The sequence below is a fragment of the Mycetomoellerius zeteki genome, unplaced genomic scaffold, assembly GCF_001594055.1.
Source record: "Mycetomoellerius zeteki isolate Tzet28-1 unplaced genomic scaffold, Tzet1.0 scaffold458, whole genome shotgun sequence".
NCBI lineage: Eukaryota > Metazoa > Arthropoda > Insecta > Hymenoptera > Formicidae > Mycetomoellerius > Mycetomoellerius zeteki.
This window is the reverse complement of record NW_017257455.1, coordinates 34,799-53,607: the sequence shown is the minus strand read 5'-3', so window position 1 is coordinate 53,607 and position 18,809 is coordinate 34,799. Positions and strand designations below refer to the sequence as shown.

General features: G+C 37.6%; 1 protein-coding gene across 2 annotated transcripts in view; it reads left to right on the top strand.

Moving 5' to 3' along the window:
• Positions 1–18,809, top strand: part of Psq (pipsqueak) — a 65,222-nt gene that overhangs the window by 23,124 nt on the left and 23,289 nt on the right. The window contains exons 1-3 of one of the 2 annotated variants that reach the window (XM_018454822.1): positions 2,515–2,633; positions 2,859–3,003; positions 4,481–4,645. In XM_018454822.1, the coding sequence (XP_018310324.1) occupies positions 2,599–2,633; positions 2,859–3,003; positions 4,481–4,645 (345 nt within the window). In that variant the 5' untranslated portion in view covers positions 2,515–2,598. Of the gene's footprint in view, positions 1–2,514; positions 2,634–2,858; positions 3,004–4,480; positions 4,646–18,809 lie in introns of those variants that run through there. The other variant, XM_018454823.1, reaches the window with a different exon arrangement.

The following is an 18,809-nucleotide window of genomic DNA, read 5'->3' as shown; positions in this document are numbered from 1 at the left end:
AAAAGAAGTAGGACATTTGTTTACGCTCTACTTGAATAATAAAATATAAAAAAATATTAGAGAGTTAACATTTACGTTGACAGTATAACGTTAAGTGAGCTACGAGCTGAGAGAACTGAGAGATGAGAATCGTCGAATAAGCGATGAGAGTTAGAATCTTCATAGTTGCCACAAAACTAGAAATGAGAGAAATTGAAAATGATCAGGAAAATTAGAAAACGGTCAGAGAATTTTGCAAAATTTTCTGGGTAATTAAAATTCTTGGCTTTAATAGTTTTTAATAACCTGCACTGCTAGAAATGTAATCACGAGCTTCCTTTACATGTAAATGAAGCTCGTGGTTACGAAATTAAAAGTAATGAATGATTTAATTGAAAATTAAGTTACAGTAGTTATTTAAATGTAATGAATGTGTACATTAAATTTCATAAATTTTCATGAAAAATACATTAAATTTCATGTACATGTACACAAATTTAATGTAATGTCATGAAATTAAGTTCAAATTGTGTAAATTAAAAGTATATTAAATTTCATGAAATTTTTAACAGTGTACGTAGTTTTAGAATACTATCACTTTAACAATTAAATGTATAGAGGAAGGTTACCGATACTGACATAGATCTCCTAAAGGGACATCCCCTTATTTCTTAGAAACTAACCTTTACACCTTATTAATACTAATAAAAACATCATCTGTTTAGCTAATTAAAGAAGTACAAACTCATAATTCATATATTTGTGGCTTATTTCTATACCAAATCAGCTAAAAACAAATTCTATGAATCCGAGAAGAAAATTCTTACAGTTCTTTTGCAAATTGCGTAATTAAAATAATAGTGACTGTATTATTGATAATATTATGTCATTTTTAATGTTTATAGTTTCATAAATTAGTTTTCTTTACCTACAGAACAAGATATATCTTTATTTATAGACTAGGAATGTTGCCTACATTACTGCCTACTATGTCAGTTTTGGATTTTGTCAGACGCTCATTTTTGCATAACTTACGAAAAACTTAATTATTGCAAAATTGCAAACAGTATTATAAAAACTGCTTATACTATCTGATAGAAGACACTTTTTAGTTTGTATTTATATTTTTGAAGTAGTATTTTTAACTTTTGTTTAAAAAATATTGTCTAAAAACAAAGTGGTATGTCGGTATCGATGACTTTCCTCTAAGCAGTATCAACAACATTAATAATCTTTAATATTGCTATATTAAATTTCTTTCTCAACAAAATATTTAACGAGTTCTAAATCAAGACGAAAGTGTACAAAAAATTTCAAAATATTTTTAAAAATTAAAAAAAATTATGAAATTTTGTTGAAAAATCAGGGAAGAGTATGAAATTTTAGGATGAGATATTTGTGGTAACTCTGATTTTGGAAGCTAACAGCTGAGAGATTTAAAAATTGAGAATTGACGATTAAGAATTAAGAATCGAGACATCCTAAGTGTACTTGAAACGATCGCGTTCAAATAGTCAGTTTGGAGGAACAGATTTTCGTAATTTGCAAGACTCGTAAGTAGCGGCATCAGTAAGACACCTCGAGTCACAGGTGGTGAGGATAATAGGAGCGAGGTGTCGCGAAGATTTTCTAGGCGTTCTTTGAGCGTGCGAGCGAGTAAGCGAGCGGATGAAAGGCAGCGACGAGCGTTGAAACGAGCGCAAGTAGCAGGAGAAGGAGAGAGGCAGGAGAATGAGGGGAGAGAGAGAGAGAAGGCGGGAGAAGGCGCGAGCTTAAAGTTTCCCCGTTATCGGCGCACGTCTAAGCAACTGATAAAAGCCCGTGTTCCTACGGACAGATAACAGGCGGAATGGCCCGGTATAAAGAGTCATAGATAGAGGCAGATAAAGCACGGTCCACGGAACAGGTGAATGTCGCGACGTGGGCAGACCAACGCCCGAACCTCATCGTATTCGCGGTGCCAATCCGCCTGGCGATTCGCGCGTCTTTTCCTCGCTCTCGATCGCTAACGACCAAGAATCGATCGATCGATCGTTATCATCGGGCCTCGGTCGCTGTATCGCTGTAGTAAATACGCGAAAGTGCATTTCTAGTTTTCTTGTGTTCCCGCGACTCGCGCCGCGCCGCACCGCGCCGCAACTTCCGGAAATAACGTCCTTTCCGTTGCGATTCGCGCAGCCCTTTTTCTTCCTGCTCCTTCCCCTTCCTTCTCTTCGTCGCTTCCTTCATCCCCCGCGCGTTGTCTCTCTCCCTCTCCCCACGCGCCGATCTTCCTCTTTCTCTGCCACGTACATCACTTTTTCTCTCTATCCCTCTCCGCTCGTCTTTTATTCCTCTCGCCTCCTTATTTCCGCCACCCGCGATTCGTCGCCCCCGTGGCGTGTAGAAAACCCCTGTACCTATCTACTTACCCCGTCTCTCTCTCTCTCTCTTTCTCTCTCTCTCTCTCTCGTTTGCTTTTTCTTTCTCTCGTCTTTCTCTCTCTCTCTCTCTCTCTCTCTCTCTCTCTCTCTCTCTCTCTCGCTCTCTCGTGGATACCGTCCTCCGTCCGGTACATAAAACCTCTTGGAGATATCTTCTCTCCCGGCGGCCGTGGCGGAAAAAGAAACCCAATATTTCATGGAGACAGATCGTTATTGGGGCGTGCACTACAGGTACTGTCCCGCTCTTCGCGGATCGATCTCGTGGCAGGGGAAACGGTACAACGGGGATGACTATTGCGGCTTGGGAAAAAGCAGGGAAGGGGGAGGGATTCTCGTCGTCTCTTAGGGTCGTCGTCGTCGATGACTTTTCGATGAATCCGTCGACACGAAAGGAAAGCCACTCGGGAAAAGAAAAAAAAAACCACTCGATCGATCTTTTCCGTTTTTCTGTTGCAGCGGCGGCATGGCCGGGCAGCACTACTGCCTGCGTTGGAACAACTACCAATCGAATATGACGTCGGTGATGCACCAGCTCCTGCAGACTGAGGCCTTCGTCGACGTCACCCTGGCGTGCAATGAGGCCTCGTTAAAGGCGCACAAGGTAGGCCGGTATACGCGACATGTATGGAGGGGAGAGAGAGAGGGAGAGAGAGAGAGAGATCGATGACGCGACCGCGATCAACGACACTCGCGGAATCGAACGTCAAACCTCGATCCAAGAAGACGAGAAGTTACGTCTATGATATACAATATTACTCCCGATTCGTCTTAAGTGATGAAAATTCGGCAAAACGTATTAAATTGTAGAAAAATAGAAAATTGTATAAATGTAAAATAGCGAATTTAGAATGGATGTTGAAAATATCGATAAATTTCCAAAATCGATTTGAAGTGACGCCTATGTTTGTCATACTTGGCTCTGTCATGATTATTCAAAGTCATCACGCAAAACGGGACACATAGCGGATAATCACGCCCGCAGCTTGATCCGGCATCGATCTATACAATTACATGAAACATTTTAATACTACTAAAATGTTCGTATTTATGTGTAGCAACATTTAAGTGACATATATATATGTATATATATATATATATACGAAAAGAGAGAGCGATTTTACTAAAATTTAGGTGGATAATGCTGCAAACAGTTTTAACATTCTAGCACAGTCAGTTTGAGAGCGTCCTACATAATTATTTTTATAATACAACAAGATTATTCTCATATGTATCTAAATATACAGGGTGTTTGGAAAGTAATGAAAAATCTTTCGCATAGGGGCAGAATGGAGTAAACTGAGTCGAAAAGTCCTTTAGTATTTTGCAATTTTCTCAATAGTTAACAAGATATTAATTACTAAAAATTGTCGAAAATTGATCTTCAATAATTTTTTATTCAAATACTATCAACTTTACAGAAAAACTGTAAGAGACAAAAATTGTTTATTTTCTTCTCATAAAGCTTTAGGAATTTTTTCAGAATTTTTTATCAACTTTTTAGTACTGCATTTTCTAATTTTTACCAACATGAGAGAATACGATATTAAAAAATTCTCCGAACCTTATGAGAAGAAAATAAACAATTTTTGTCTCTTACAGTTTTTCTGTAAAGTTGATAGTATTTGAATAAAAAATTATTGAAGATCAATTTTCGACAATTTTTAGTAATTAATATCTTGTTAACTATTGCGAAAATTGTAAAATGATAGAGGACTTTTCTTCTCAGTTTAGTCCATTCTGCCCCTATGCGAAAGATTTTTCATTACTTTCCAAACACCCTGTATATATACTTATACATATATACTTTGCTTTATAGATAAACGCTTTCTGATTCTTGATATCTCAGCAGCTAATTGAGGTGTCGATATTTAACTTCGAAACAACGGAGAAAACCTGATAGAACTACTTGGTAATTTCGACACGTTTGAGAAGTAAAATGAAAACAATCGCAATGCACGAGCGCTTCTTTACCCGGTAGATTCGCGTGTCGAGATTTAATCAGAAGCAGCGATTTAATCGCGAGCGTCGACGTGTCTACATTTACTTACAAACGATCTTGTTCTTTTCCATATGTTCAGGTGGTGTTGTCGGCTTGCAGCTCCTATTTCCAGAAGCTCCTGCTGTCGAATCCTTGCAAACACCCGACGATCATCATGCCCCAGGACGTCTGCTTCAACGACCTCAAGTTCATCATCGAGTTCGTCTACCGCGGCGAGATCGACGTTTCGCAAGCGGAGCTTCAGGTGAGCGCGCGAAGAATAAGGTCGATCTTTCGCCGCGTTCGTCGGGTCGCGCGACGTCGCAAACGACGATTTCTCCCTCAACGCAGTCGGGCTCGATGTACGAATTCGACTTGAACTTTTAGCAACAATGTTCCTCGAGGGTATCAAGGAGCGTCCCAATGACGCGAGGCGTCATAAAATAACCAATCAATTTCTCTCCTCCACTTCCAAGTCATACAACGATTCGTGGTTGGTTTTTTCATTTTAGAATAACGCTACTTCATCGATTAGCACGATGGTATTACATTCTCGACGTTGTCATACGGCAATTTTTAGGAATATGAAGTGTCCGTTTAAGAATATATAATACAGCGACATTTAAGGCTACTATCCATAATGTGCTTTCTGTTTTTCATTCTTTACTACCTCTTATTTTTTGTTTTTTTGTTTCTTATTATGCCCCTTATTTCTTTGTTTTTGTCATCTGAGATAAAACTTGATAAACTTATTCGAAAGAGACAAGAAACACGTTTATCGATAAAATAGTCGCAAAGAGAGAAAAAGACAAAAGGCAGAAAGTAAGAAACAAAAGGGCACACTGTAGATTAGCAGGAGTGCCACAAATTCCATAACTTTTCCCTGGTTTTCAAACAAAATTTCATGAACAATATTATTTTTTTCGCAATAAATTTAATTACAGTTTTTCTGCATATTAACATCTTTATAATATGATGCCTGATTGAGCACCAAAATTATTAAAATTACTTGTCAATTTAATTCACGAGTTTACTACAGTAGTTTAATTGCATTTATATAGTCCGGAAAAGAATTCAGCGCGCAGTTTTCGAAATACTGCAAATATGGTATATATGCGATTGCATATATAGTATATTTAGTAAATCAAGATTGAATTATTTAAGCATTAAAGATCCAGCTTCGACCGTTATAGGCATTTTAATATTGAAAATTTCATGATTTTTCCCGATTTTCAATAATATTTTAAAATTTTTTGGTAGTTTCGTTCTGATTTGGAAACCGTCAAATATTTGAGAGAGCAATTTAACATAGCAATGTAAATTACTATTAATGTTGCTGACGCTACTTGATAATTGTCAAGTTGGTACACTGAAAAAAAGATTGGCTGCTGCAGCAAATTAGATGGTAAAATATGGCATTTTTAATTGGCTGCAGCAGCCAATTTTTGGTTGCATTAGCCTGTCAGTATAGAATTTCGATAGATTAACACAACCAAAAATTGACTGCTGCAACCAATTAAAAATGCTATGCCATATTTTACCATCTAATTTGCTACAGCAGCCAATCTTTTTTTTCAGTGTAAGTATTCCAAAACTGCGTAGGTGTATTGTACGCATATTAAATTTGTTTAAGATCAAGAATTTCAATTTTCCAGAAAATTTTGCAAAATTCCCTGACTTTTTCCTAACTTCCCTGATATTTTCCTTATTTCTCTGATTTCCAGTTTTGTGGCAACCCTGATTAGCCTTTAGGAAAGCATTTGTAACGACGATCGACACCGATGCGTTGCGATATCCACTCTCAAATCGAGTATTGCAATGTTGGTCACAGTTCGTAATCATCAAAATACCGGTCGTGACTTTCTCAAAATACTTAGTCGTTTCTTCAAAGCCTCCGTGTGTGTATCGAAATGTCTCTGGATTTCGTACGCGTCATGGTATTAAATAACAAGCGGGATCGCTCTGTTTTATCTTATCGCGCTTACGCGTTATTACGACGCACTACGAATCATACAGTTATGCGTCTCGCACCGCGAGATCTTTCGCCAAACTGATAGCGATTTCACGCAGACGGATGCGGGCCTTATCCGATTTCAAGAGCTCGACAAAGAAACGCTTCCCACGGAATCTGATAACATACATTATCTTACGAATCGATCTCTTCAATTTACAAATATTTTTTTCCTTTAATGCCGCATTTTTTCCCCGCGTGACTTCTCCATGAAATTCGCGGAGATCAAACTCGCTCGGGTGCATCGGCATGCTAGAAACGGCGAGAAAGTACACCGGCTTTTTCTTTTTTTTTCTTTCGATGGCTAAGTGCCTTCAATCCTAGTTTAAATTTTTAAGCGCATCTCTGGAATTTCTACAGCGGTAAGAGAGCTGCCGAAGATACTTTCTTATCAGAAACCATCTAGTTACAATGTAGCCGAGAATGTAGCAATATCTAGCAAAGATCTGTCGAATACATATTTTTAAGCAAATCTCAATTAGACAAATGACAACTGAGAATTTCTTAAGTCCGATTTTTCTTATTATCTGATTAACTTGTGTTTAGGCTTAACCTGATGTTTTATCCAATGAGCTTCATCTATGATGATGTCATGGATGAAGTCCATTGGATCAAACATCAGATTAAGCTTAACCACAAATTAATCAGATAATGAAAAATCAGGCTTCAATGTATTATATTAGTATGATCCTTCGAAGATAAAAGAAACTCACATATCATTATATGTTCAGATTCAGGACGTAAAATGACATCTATAAGACGTCTAAAAAATCTTAAAGTCATTTTTGCAAGAACTGTCTGAAAGACGTCTTATAAATCATTTTATGTTCTGATTTTGGATTTGTCCATTTCTATTTAGATTAACTTTAAACTCGGTTAACTTTTTATTTTGTATCTTTTTCTATTACAGAGTTCTAAGAATTATGCTCATTTCTACCAATGTAATTCAATTTCAATTTTGATTCAATTACACGGAAAGATTAGTTTCAATGACTAAAATGTAAAAATTTAGCTGGATACAGATCCGAAAATAATTTCGTTTCATTATTAACTATAATTAACTATAAAAATAATTATGTAGAATACTCAAACTAGTTTTGTCTGTCATTAATGCTTAAACGTCCTACATAATTATTTGGATAGTCCAAAGAATTATATTTTTAGATCTGCATTTAATTAAATGTTTAGATCCTTTACAAAACTGTGTTCTTTCTCTGTAATTACTCTTTATTTTTTTTTCTAGTTCTGACAATTAAAAAAAAGAGCAAGTTAAAACGAGATTAAAATTAATCTATATTGGTAAAAATGGAGCATTAAAAAAAGATATAAAAAGTAAGGAAAACCAAGATTAAAGTTAATCTACGTTAGTATAAATGACTGTTTGTGTATTTGTTTGTGTGTATACGTATATCCGAATATAAGTATAGATATACCGCATATATAGATATCGGATATACAGACATGAATTTTACCGACGTGCAGTACCTTTATCGATCAAACAGATTTAGAAATTTCACGGTTTACTACTGCGTCGTATCGTTACCGACCGCCGGAATATTTGGCCGTTCTCTCATCTGGAAGTTACCTCCCTCCGTGTTTTGCTTCCTTTTCGGTCAAACTTCCGAGATTTACTCGCGAATTCGAATCAAAAGCGGCCGACAATCTCCTCGACGACAAACGAACGCTACCTTATCGGCACCCATCTCGCCGTGGCTAGAATTACCAACCGTACTCATTTAAGAAGTACATGTACTATACTCTTTTTCGAAAAGTCGTAAAACTTCTTGGTCATTAATTAAAATTTTCTATTTATAAAATTATAATTATTATTAATTTTTATTAATAAATATTGTCGACACAAATTATGTTCTAGAAATTTTATTGCATTAAGTACCAACATTTAACGCATAAAAAAAATTATATTTTCTGCTACCACCCCCACCGGATTTTTTTTTTAAAAGACGTAACGCATAATATGTACTCTTCTCTTGCAGTGATTCACAGCGATTTCGATTGGATGCACTCAATGCACATTAAAATCGCCGTACACAAAATAATGTAAAGATATGTTTATAAATAAACATGAAAATCGATTAAATCGTGAAATACTCAATACATTTTATTCTACTTTAGGTAAAATATGTATAATTCGAAATATCCGCATTTCAATTTTATACTCAAATCAGTGTACAACGGCTTTAATGCGCACTAGTGCTTCCAATCGAATTCGCCATCAGGGTACCTATCGTGGAACAAAGTCGGAATGGATTCCGATCGGAATTATTCAATTATTCCCTAGATTTCTATTGTGTTTTCTGGGGAAAACGGAATCCATTCCGACTTTGTTCCATGATTGGTACCCAGATGTGGTAACCGTAGCCATGGCAGATTCGCGTCGGTAAAGAGACGTCTTTTATCCAGTGCTTCGATTCGTTGGCACTGCCGGGCGGCGCCGTGCGCATCCCGTGCGCGTTCGAAATACCCGCTCCTACACGGCCGGCTTGCCGGCACGCGCGGGTCGCTTTTTCGCGGAGTCTCGCCGGTCTCGCCGATATCGCGCACGCCGTCCGGTTTTATCGTTGCGACGGCGACGTGCGCGCCTGAAAAACTTTTCCCGTACCGCGTATGTGTTTGTTGTGTATGCGTGTGTGTTTGTGTGTGTGTGTCTGTGTGTGTGTATGTGTGTGTTTCCACGTGCCTGTGAGTAGTCTCTTTGTGCGGCTGAGTGGGCTGAGTGCTCCAGATTTTCTGCGCAAGAGGAATCCAGGTATATATCGCGGATAAGATAAGAAGCGCGCGGATTACCGGCCTAAGGATGTCTCGCCAGTGATAAGAGGTACGGCTCGTAGCTGTGCTATCCTTCCTCTTCCTCTTCCGTTTTTTTTTTTTTTTTTTCTTCATTCTGTCTTCATGGAGATTGTGATTTATCGCGTGAAAAAGAAAATATAACGTGATTTCGATTATAGATTCTCGTTGTATATCTCAGCGTGATCGTGCGGTCATTTTGAGTAACGCGAGACTTGAACGCTCCACGGCTTATCGTCGCATAAGAATACGAGCCATATATTCTTTTATCGTTACGATGAAATAAAGAACATGGTGATAGTAGATAATAGCAACAATTTATCGTAAATTACGGTATTAACTCTCTGTATTAAATTCTGCTTACATGCGAATAATTCTTACGGACTAATTACGTTGAAAATATTGATTAATTTAACACGTAAAACGCTGTTTGGATTCGGAAACTTTACAAAAATAATTGTAACGTATCTGTGATACATGCACGCACATCCTTGCATAGTTGTTTTGGTTTTCGCACGGTAATTTATTTTGCATCTGACCTAATTAATAAATTATATTATTCTTAAATCATCGAAAATAATTCTCAACGTGATGCAGTTTTGTCACGTTATATAATTCCATTCAAGGCTGTCGCTACGTGAAATTTATTTTGTGAACTGAAAATTTTACGCATTGTCGAAGCTCGTTTCTACATAACTCAATCTGTAGAATTAACATATGTCTCCATGAAATGCAGGAAGTCTGTCGAACTTTCGACGATTTATCGCGTTCCATGAACCATAATTTATCGTTAAACGAATTTTGCGCACAGCCAGCAATATTTTATTTTATTTTAAATCAAACGATAAAAGAAAATAATACATGATATATTAATTGTACCGTAATGCTTCAAATTATCAGAATACACTGACAGAAATAAGATATTTGATATTTTATAATTGCACGATTAAATAATATGGAAGCCATTTTTTATAATTAGTATTGCTGTAATATCAGTAATATTTATTATTTTATGTATCCAAATTAATTACATGACTTTAAAGTTTTGAGGACAACCATAAGATACAGCGGTACAACAGGGCTTTCTCGCGATGTTTATAAACTGCACATACTGATTATTTAAAAGTTGTGCTTGTACTCTCAAAGAGCAATCATGATTGTAGAATGTAATTATAAGCACGTTACTGCAAAGAGATATTATTTGTTGTCGTAAATTTTCGTATTACTTTAAAGTTAAAACTGAGAGAATAGCTCTGCTCTACCTTATACTTTTTATACAGAATTATAAATATAATTATTACTGAATATAATAAATATAATTATCACGTTATAACAGTAACAAGCATAAAAATGAGGCTCATAATTATTTTATCGTGCAATTGTAATAACAAATACACTTTTCTCTCAGTGTACAATCTATTTCGATTACGTTTGCATAATTCGTCCGGATCTTTTCTCAGTTCGTGTCTTCATTAGTCCATTCGTGAGCCCAACTCGCTTCGAGTCTCGCGTTTCTTTCCTTCCCTATTGATCTTAACCGTCCAATTATGATTGTCGATTTCGATAAAGAGTCGATTTGTCAAATAACATGGTTGGTCCAAATCGATCCCGATCGTTCCTTCTCACCGTGGACGGTGGAATCACGGATAAAAGCCTCGAACCCTAGACACGGAGAAACACGCGGCGCGCGATTTATCGGAAACTCACTCCGCGCGCGGGGACGGCAGATTATTTTCGCCGTCCTTCGCGTGAAACGAAGGGGATGCTTCGCCGGCCGGCTATTTGGATCGCGCGCGAGACGCGGCCGGACGACGAACCTATACGGCACCGCACGGCACCGTGTGTTTCGGGTGCGGGCCAAATTTAAATCTTTCTACCCGACAAACGTGTCCCCCGGCGCGTCGAGTCGAGCCGTCGACGAGCTCAGGCGTCGCTTTTCGTCGCGATTGATCGGAGGACGAGACATTTTCCAAGAGGCAACCCTCGCGTGAACGACAATTAGCATCTCTCTATCTTGATCCCTTTTTTTTTTTTAACTAATTCGTAACTGCGCGGAAAGAACAAAGTATCTAAAAAACGAGAAAGAAAAAGGCTGCGAGCCAAAAGTCTGTCGTTAAAATTTAAAAAGTTAGTAAATAAAATATATAAATTAGTTAAAATCTAAACTTTAATAACATGTGTCGGTTATAAATAAAAACAGACGTTTCGATCCTTATCGGATCATTATCAATGTTAACGTATAATTAGAACGGAGAAACAGTTTTTAGACGCTGTTATCAATTTTTCCATTTTTTACCTCGGTCCAATAGGCAAAATATGACTTGGAGATTATGAATGCATAACGCTGGTATCAATTATAAATTAGCAAGAATTATTTTCTGTTGATAGTTATAATGTATAGAGATTGTCGGCGCAAGATTATTTCTGTTAACAATTATAAATATAAGTAATCACAAAAATAATATAATATTATACAAGGTAATACATTAAGTAAATTAATGAAAATTAAAATTGTATAATTAAAAGTGTATATATATATATTATATTAAATAAATATAAAGTATCTAAAAATAATTTTGTTGAACCGTCAAAATAATTACGTACAGAATTGTCACAAAAGCTGAAAATCAGAAAAATCACTGGAATGTCAGGAAATTGAGAACGGTCAAGGAAATTAGGGAAAAGTCGGGGAATTTTGCAAAATTTTCTGAAAAATTCAAATTCTTGGAATTTCTTTTAAAGAAATTTAATATGTGTCATATCTACGCTGTTTTGGAATACTTAAAAATGCAAGCAGTATCAATCACTATCATTAATAATAATAATATTAACACTGCTATATTAAAATACTCTCAATAAAATATTTGACGGTCTCCAAATCAGATTGAAAATACAAAAAAAAATTCAAAATATTATTGAAAGCATTAAGGAAAATCATGAAATTTTGTCTAGAAATAAGCAAAAAGTTATACAATTTTAGGATGAGAAATTTGTGACGACCCTGACATAGAAAACATAATGAGCAATGCTACAAAAAGTTTTGACATTTTAGAAATTAGTTAGAGCGTTCTACACTGAAAAAAAAGATTGACTGCTGCAGCAAATTAGATGGTAAAATATGGCATAGCATTTTTAATTGGTTGTATCAGTCAATTTTTGGTTGTGTTAGTCTATCGAAATCCTGTACTGACATTGCGGATAGGCTAACGCAACCAAAAATTGGCTGCTGCAGCCAATTAAAAATGCTATGCCATATTTTACCATCTAATTTGCTGCAGCAGCCAATCTTTTTTTCAGCGTATATAATTATTTTGATGATCCAACAAAATTGATATCAGATCTGTATGTTATGGCTAAATTTTTAAATATTTCAGTGATTCCGTCCCTTTTGATGTGTGATAAATAAAAGTATCTTGAATCTTGTCGGTATTTCGTCAAAAGACGGAGCGTTCTCAGGCGAATGTATGAAAGGAACGAGATCCCATCCGCGACAAGCAGACCGCAATTCCACAATTTGTCAACTGGAACTCAGTTCTTAAGTCCGGTATCCCTAATTCGCGACATAAAAATCTTGAAACCCTCAATATTCAATTTTCCATCTCTGATTTCGTATCTACGCGACATAAAAAAATGGAGCACATTGATGAGATAAACGCTAGGATTTCTTAGAGCAATTTTACGTTTCGGTAGAATAATATAAACGAGCAGCAACCCGGACGGGAATTCGAGATCTAGAAAGGAACGGAACCTATTTCGCTTTTTCACGGGCTCGATTGTTTGTCGCGCTTCTCTCTCCCTTCCTCCCACTTTTTCATTCTCGCCGCGAACCTAGCAGACTGTTTGAACCGGGTGATTGAATATTTGCGTCCTGCTGTCCCTGCTGTCGTACTCCCTCGGTACCTGCGCGCGTGCGAAAACATACCGGCCGGGCCGGGCCGGGCCGGTGAGACCCGCGCCGTGGTCGCGAAGGATGGCCCCGACTCTCGTCATTTCGTCGTTTTTACCTCCCTTTTCGCCCCGCTCCGTCAAGCGGGACGTGCCGGCACGCAACGATGCTCGCGCCCGTGATTGGTGCCCCTCGTCGAGGTGCTTACTCGACCCGAAGCCGCGTATCTTGCTCCCAGGATTCGCTCCCGGCGCAATTTCGGCCTGCCCGCCAGCCAGCGACACAAACCGATCGTATCTACAGGGTGTCTCCGAAGCAACGATATATATTAGTACTTTTATCCTTGGGACAACGTCCCATCTCGTTTGACCGATTAAAAGTATGAAAAAGCGCAAATTACGTATATAAAAAGAAATGTTGAACCGTTAATATCCCCCCCCTTGATATATTAGAATATTATATTTTAAAAAATGAAACATACCAAGAGATAAAATGTTTATTCACGGTATATTAATACAATATAAAAAATTTTGTTTTAAGATAGATACTTTATAAAGATTTTAACAAAGTCCTTAATTCGGTTTTATAGTAATGAGACATCCAGTCTCATTGAAAACTGAAAATGTAAATCGTGAATCTTAGTTTCTCATTAATAAGAAAAGGAATATCTGAATTATTAAAATATATAGTGGTATGTAATCTTGAGACACTCTATATACAGGATATTCTCATCAAGTCCTCGTGCCGCACACTTAGATTAAATTGAACTTGTCTGCTCCGTATATACTTACACTTTGGCAATCGCAAAACTTTTATTACATTAATATTATTTTCAATACCTTTTTTACAGGAAAGAATACAGAATAATTATAACTTCCATGTCGTATAAATTTGATGAATTAATAGACGATTCTGTGCGGTTCACTCAATCGCTCCTATTATATGTACATATACAGGGTATAACTGAAATAACGCCCACTAAACACATACAGTACTATTCCTAATAAAAAACTAAGTCGAAAAGTCCTTTATCATTTTGCAATTTTCGCAATAGTTAACGAGATATTAATTTCTAAATATTGCCGAACGGATAAAATCGATGTATAAGACGATTTTAAGATATCTTTCCATGTTCTTTGTGAAATATTTTGAAGATTTTTCTTAAAGAACTCTTAAAAGCTGTCCTATAAATCGGTTTTAGACATTTTGCTTATTGGGTAACTAAAAAGATATTGCAAAAATTACAAAATGGCACACTGAAAAAAATTTTGGTAATTTTTGGTCCAACGAATGATCGTTAATCAATGTCCGATTTAATGTCCGACTTAATGTAGTTAATTCATTGAAACAATAAAACTGGATTTATTTATATAACTATATATTCATTCTTGCAATGAATTCTAGTAATAGTTTTATAACCTAAATTATTATAAGAATTCATTGGACCAATTTTCATTATTTTTTCATAATTCAATGGATATTTTATTGTATTTACGTACAATTTTGGTTCAGTGTAGAGGAAGACTTTTCGTCTCAGATTTTTATTAGGAATAGCACTGTATGATTAGTGGGCGTTATTTCAGTTATATCCTGTATATATCCGTTGCAATATTTTTAAAGATCGATTTTGATTTGAAGCTTTGAAGAGATTACGATCCAAGAAGGCAGTGCATTTTCGCATACAAAAGGCACACGATTACATTGACGGTGCGACGCGAGATACATTCCGTATTTCATTTTCGGAGGAAAGTCCACGCAAACCATCGACTCCGTCCCTCGGTGTCCTTGACACGGCAGTGAGACGACGACACGCGAAGAAAATGCGTATCTCTCGTGTGCATCGCGCACACCACGCGCGCCTGTATGCACAGTCCATGTACAGGGTGTTTGTGAAGTCCGCCTACAACCTCTCTCAATGGTTTATCTTGAATAGCACGTGTTATCTTTTTCTCAGGCGATTCTCGAACAGGAATATTTTATCGTCGAGTTAACAATACGCAAAAACGATTTTACTCAGATATTTAAAAGTTTAAGTAGGTACAAAGGAAAATATTTTTCCTTTGTCGGACCATCGAAATAACTGTGTAGGAAACTCAAGCTTGATGAGCAATGCTACAAAGATTTTTGATGACATTCTAGCAATCAGTTTAAGCATCCCACATAATTATTCTGATAGTCCAACAAAATTATTTTCAAATCTGTACCTAACTAAATTATTTCAGCAAAATTATCCTTTCCATGCGGTTCAATAAAAAATATTTAATTATTATTGTTAATGTGATAAGTTTATCAATCACGGACTCTTGTATAAATTATTTTACGTTTTTTCTCTGGTTTTATGTGTAGTTACACGAAAAAAAAAGCTTGATTATGCTAATCGTTCTCAAGCTTGAGTAAATTAATTTAAAAAAACATAAATCAATTTTTTTAAAAACAATTATTTTGATGATCCGACAAAATTATTTTCGGACCTGCGCGCGCGTACCTAAATTTTTAGAGACTTGAGCAAAATTGTTCTTTCCGTGCAAGACCGGCATAGCATTTGATTCTTCGCCGCGAGACAAGTGATAGGCGCGAATGCGTTCGTGATCATTGATCGAGGAAAGGACATCGCAAAGTCGGCTACTACTGTTCAACGCGGCCTCGTTCTCGATTGGCGTATCCTTTCCACGATCGTTGGAAAGAAACTCTCGCAACGAGCCCGCGATGAAGGGCAAAGAGGAAAGAGGGAACGTCATTGTTCTTACTCAAAGTGACTTACTTTAATTCGGTCAATATAGTTTCCCAGATGTGCTACAGACACAAAAGTGATCTTATATCTGTCGTCCACGAACGTACCATTTCATACCACCTCGCGAAAAATCGGTATTAACCGATTCGACTTCTTGATTCTTGTACTTAATCGGTCGACTTTATTTACGTTGAAAAGATAATAGACATGAATCGGAAGAATGCAATAACGAGCGAGAGGGATGTGACGGCGGAAGAGTGACAGAGAAGAGAGGAAGAGCTACGAAGAGATTTATCGAGTCGAAACTGTAGCGCGGTTTAACCCCCGAAATTCACCGATGTGTCGCAGATATTGGCGGGACCTGCTACGTGAGAGATAATCGATACAAGGGGTAGCAACGCGACTACTGCGAGACGGTGTAGCTATATGTTTTAACTCCGCCGGATTTAATCAATAATCGTAACGTTAACTGATATCTACGCTCTTCGACGATCACCGAGCGTCACGTTACCCTGTTTTTCCTCATTTTCGTTTACATCCTGAGTTGCCCGATATTATTAACACAATTTTTGTGTATATTTATAATAAAGTAGCGACAGAAGTCAGTCCGTAAAATCCATTAAATCTTAGTTTTTGTTCTGCCATTTTGTCAATTATACGTGTTTTAGGCTCGGTTGTTCCACCTTTGATATATTTTACCTGTTGGGTAAATAGCAAGATTATCCAATCATATGCGCGGATTGCCAAATTTACCTAACAGGTAAAATTTACCAAAAGGTGGAACAACTGACCCTTAAGAGAATAAATTGTAAGTCTCTTGAACGATTCTTTGATTAAGCTTAATTGTAATACAAGCAATCTTAGTAAACATGACAGCATTTTTATTAAAAAAGTGTGTGTGTCTGTATTAATTTTTGTAAAATTCATTTAGTTGACTAATTATTTTAACTGATTTTAATTATTTTATTATTCTATTATGTTAATGAAATTAAAGAAGAAAACAATTAGCACAATCAATTGAAAATATTTTATTAAATTGAACATCTTTGCATTCACACTGAAAAAAATTTACTAAATTTTAATACTTATAATTTCTTTGAATAGTTTAAAGTAAACATTTATTTAAGATAATAGTTAAATCAAATTAATGATTGTTCAAATAAATATGTTTACATTCAGTAAATATTTACTTAGAACTAAAACAAATATTTACTAAAATTTAATATTTGTTTTCAGTGTACATTGAAGTGTCAATAAAACATGACTATTAAGAAATCATGAAATAGAATTCTGTAGTTTTTATCTCACTGCTTTGTAAGAGATGCCAATTAAATAATACTAGTATGGGATCATTAATATTAAAAAACCAACAATGTCAATTGATTGTTCAGTTTCATACTTTTAGATATCGATATTTTCTCCGTTTCTAAAATTACATTGTTGTAGCATCAGTTGATACTACATTACACATAAAACAATTATTCGCATTAACATTGATCGTCTCGTCGTCGCAAGAAGCTTCACGCAGTCAATTCCAAATATTTTACGCGGAGAAAAGACGACGAAGTAATATAGTAGCGTCGCTTCCTACGGAGTTCCATAGCGAGCGAGTAAAAGTGTCGAGTGCCCTTAGTTAAATTTAAGCGTCCTCGTGCAATGTGCATCCGCGATGCAGCGTGCGTCTCGCGGCACGCAGCCGCTCGGCCGCGAATACATATATCCGTGGAACGGTCGGTCGTTTCGCAGAGCCGCCTTTTTCGGAACCGCCGTCTGCTGCTGCTGCTGCTGCTGTTAATCGGCGCCACGAGCATTCTGCGACCGCTGCTGCAGAACGCTTTCGTAGCGAGCGACATCGATCGGATGGTGGAACGCGCGCTTGGCCCAAAGTACCTCCGGCTGTAGGCGACTGGGCAGGTTACCCGCGTGAGACGGGGCGACGAAACCGAAAAAGGAGTGAGAGGAAAAAAAGGGGGGAGGGCGGAAAGATAAAAGACACGAGGGAGAGAAATCACGCGGGTCCAGCTTACTCACGCGACTGTACCGGGTGTCTGCGTCTCGTCGCTGCACTGGCCCAGTCGCCGCGTCTAAAGAAGACGAGAAACGCGGAGGGTGAAAGGGTGAGAGGGTGAGAGGTTGAGGAGGAGAGGTTGAGCCCTGCTTAAATCTCGGCTATGAAAAAAGGAGCCCGTTGGCGAACGCGTTGTCATCGACGATGTATAAACGCAGAACGCACCTTCTTCTCCTTTAATCACACGATATTTGATCTCTCTTGTATATGCGATACGATCTTTTCTCATGCGATACATTTGCACGCGAGAATAAACAAAACTTATCGAGTCACGTATCGTAGAATTGTTTTTAGCTGAAATATATAGGTACATGAGAATGGAGGAAAGAGAAGAGCGAGAAAGCGGTGAAAGTACAAAGATGAAAAAACGATCCTAATACATCCGCGGCGGCACGTCCTATACAATGAGTCCATTTATTTCGCTCGTCTTAAAGCTGGAGGACGTTTCGAGCTTTCCCTTTCTCATTTTACTCTCTTCGTCGTATATAGGTATACGTATACATGCGATACTGATAATTTCGCTCGCCACGAGGGTACCAGGGCGACGCGGACGTTCTGTAGGTCGCGGAATGACGCTTCATGACCGTAGTAGCCTTCTTATCTCCCTTTCCCCGCGTTGACTAGAAGAAAGGTAGAAGAAGCAAACGCGAGAAAGAGAAGCGGAAAAACAGACGAGGAGAAGGAAGAAGAAAGCGCGGACGAAAAAGTAACGGTGAAAGAGAAGCTGTTCAGCGCTTCCTCGACCGACTGTACCCGCGGTTTCTGCAGCGCGCGGCATGCATGCGTGCGTGCGTGAGTGCGCGCGGAATTGCACGCCGCGCGGTCCATGTTCGTATGCACGTTTATGCGTGCGCGCCGTCGTCGCACGCGTGTGTGCGTAGCGAGGGCGGGAGGAGGAGAAGGCGGGAGCCGTGCGAGCAAGCGAGCC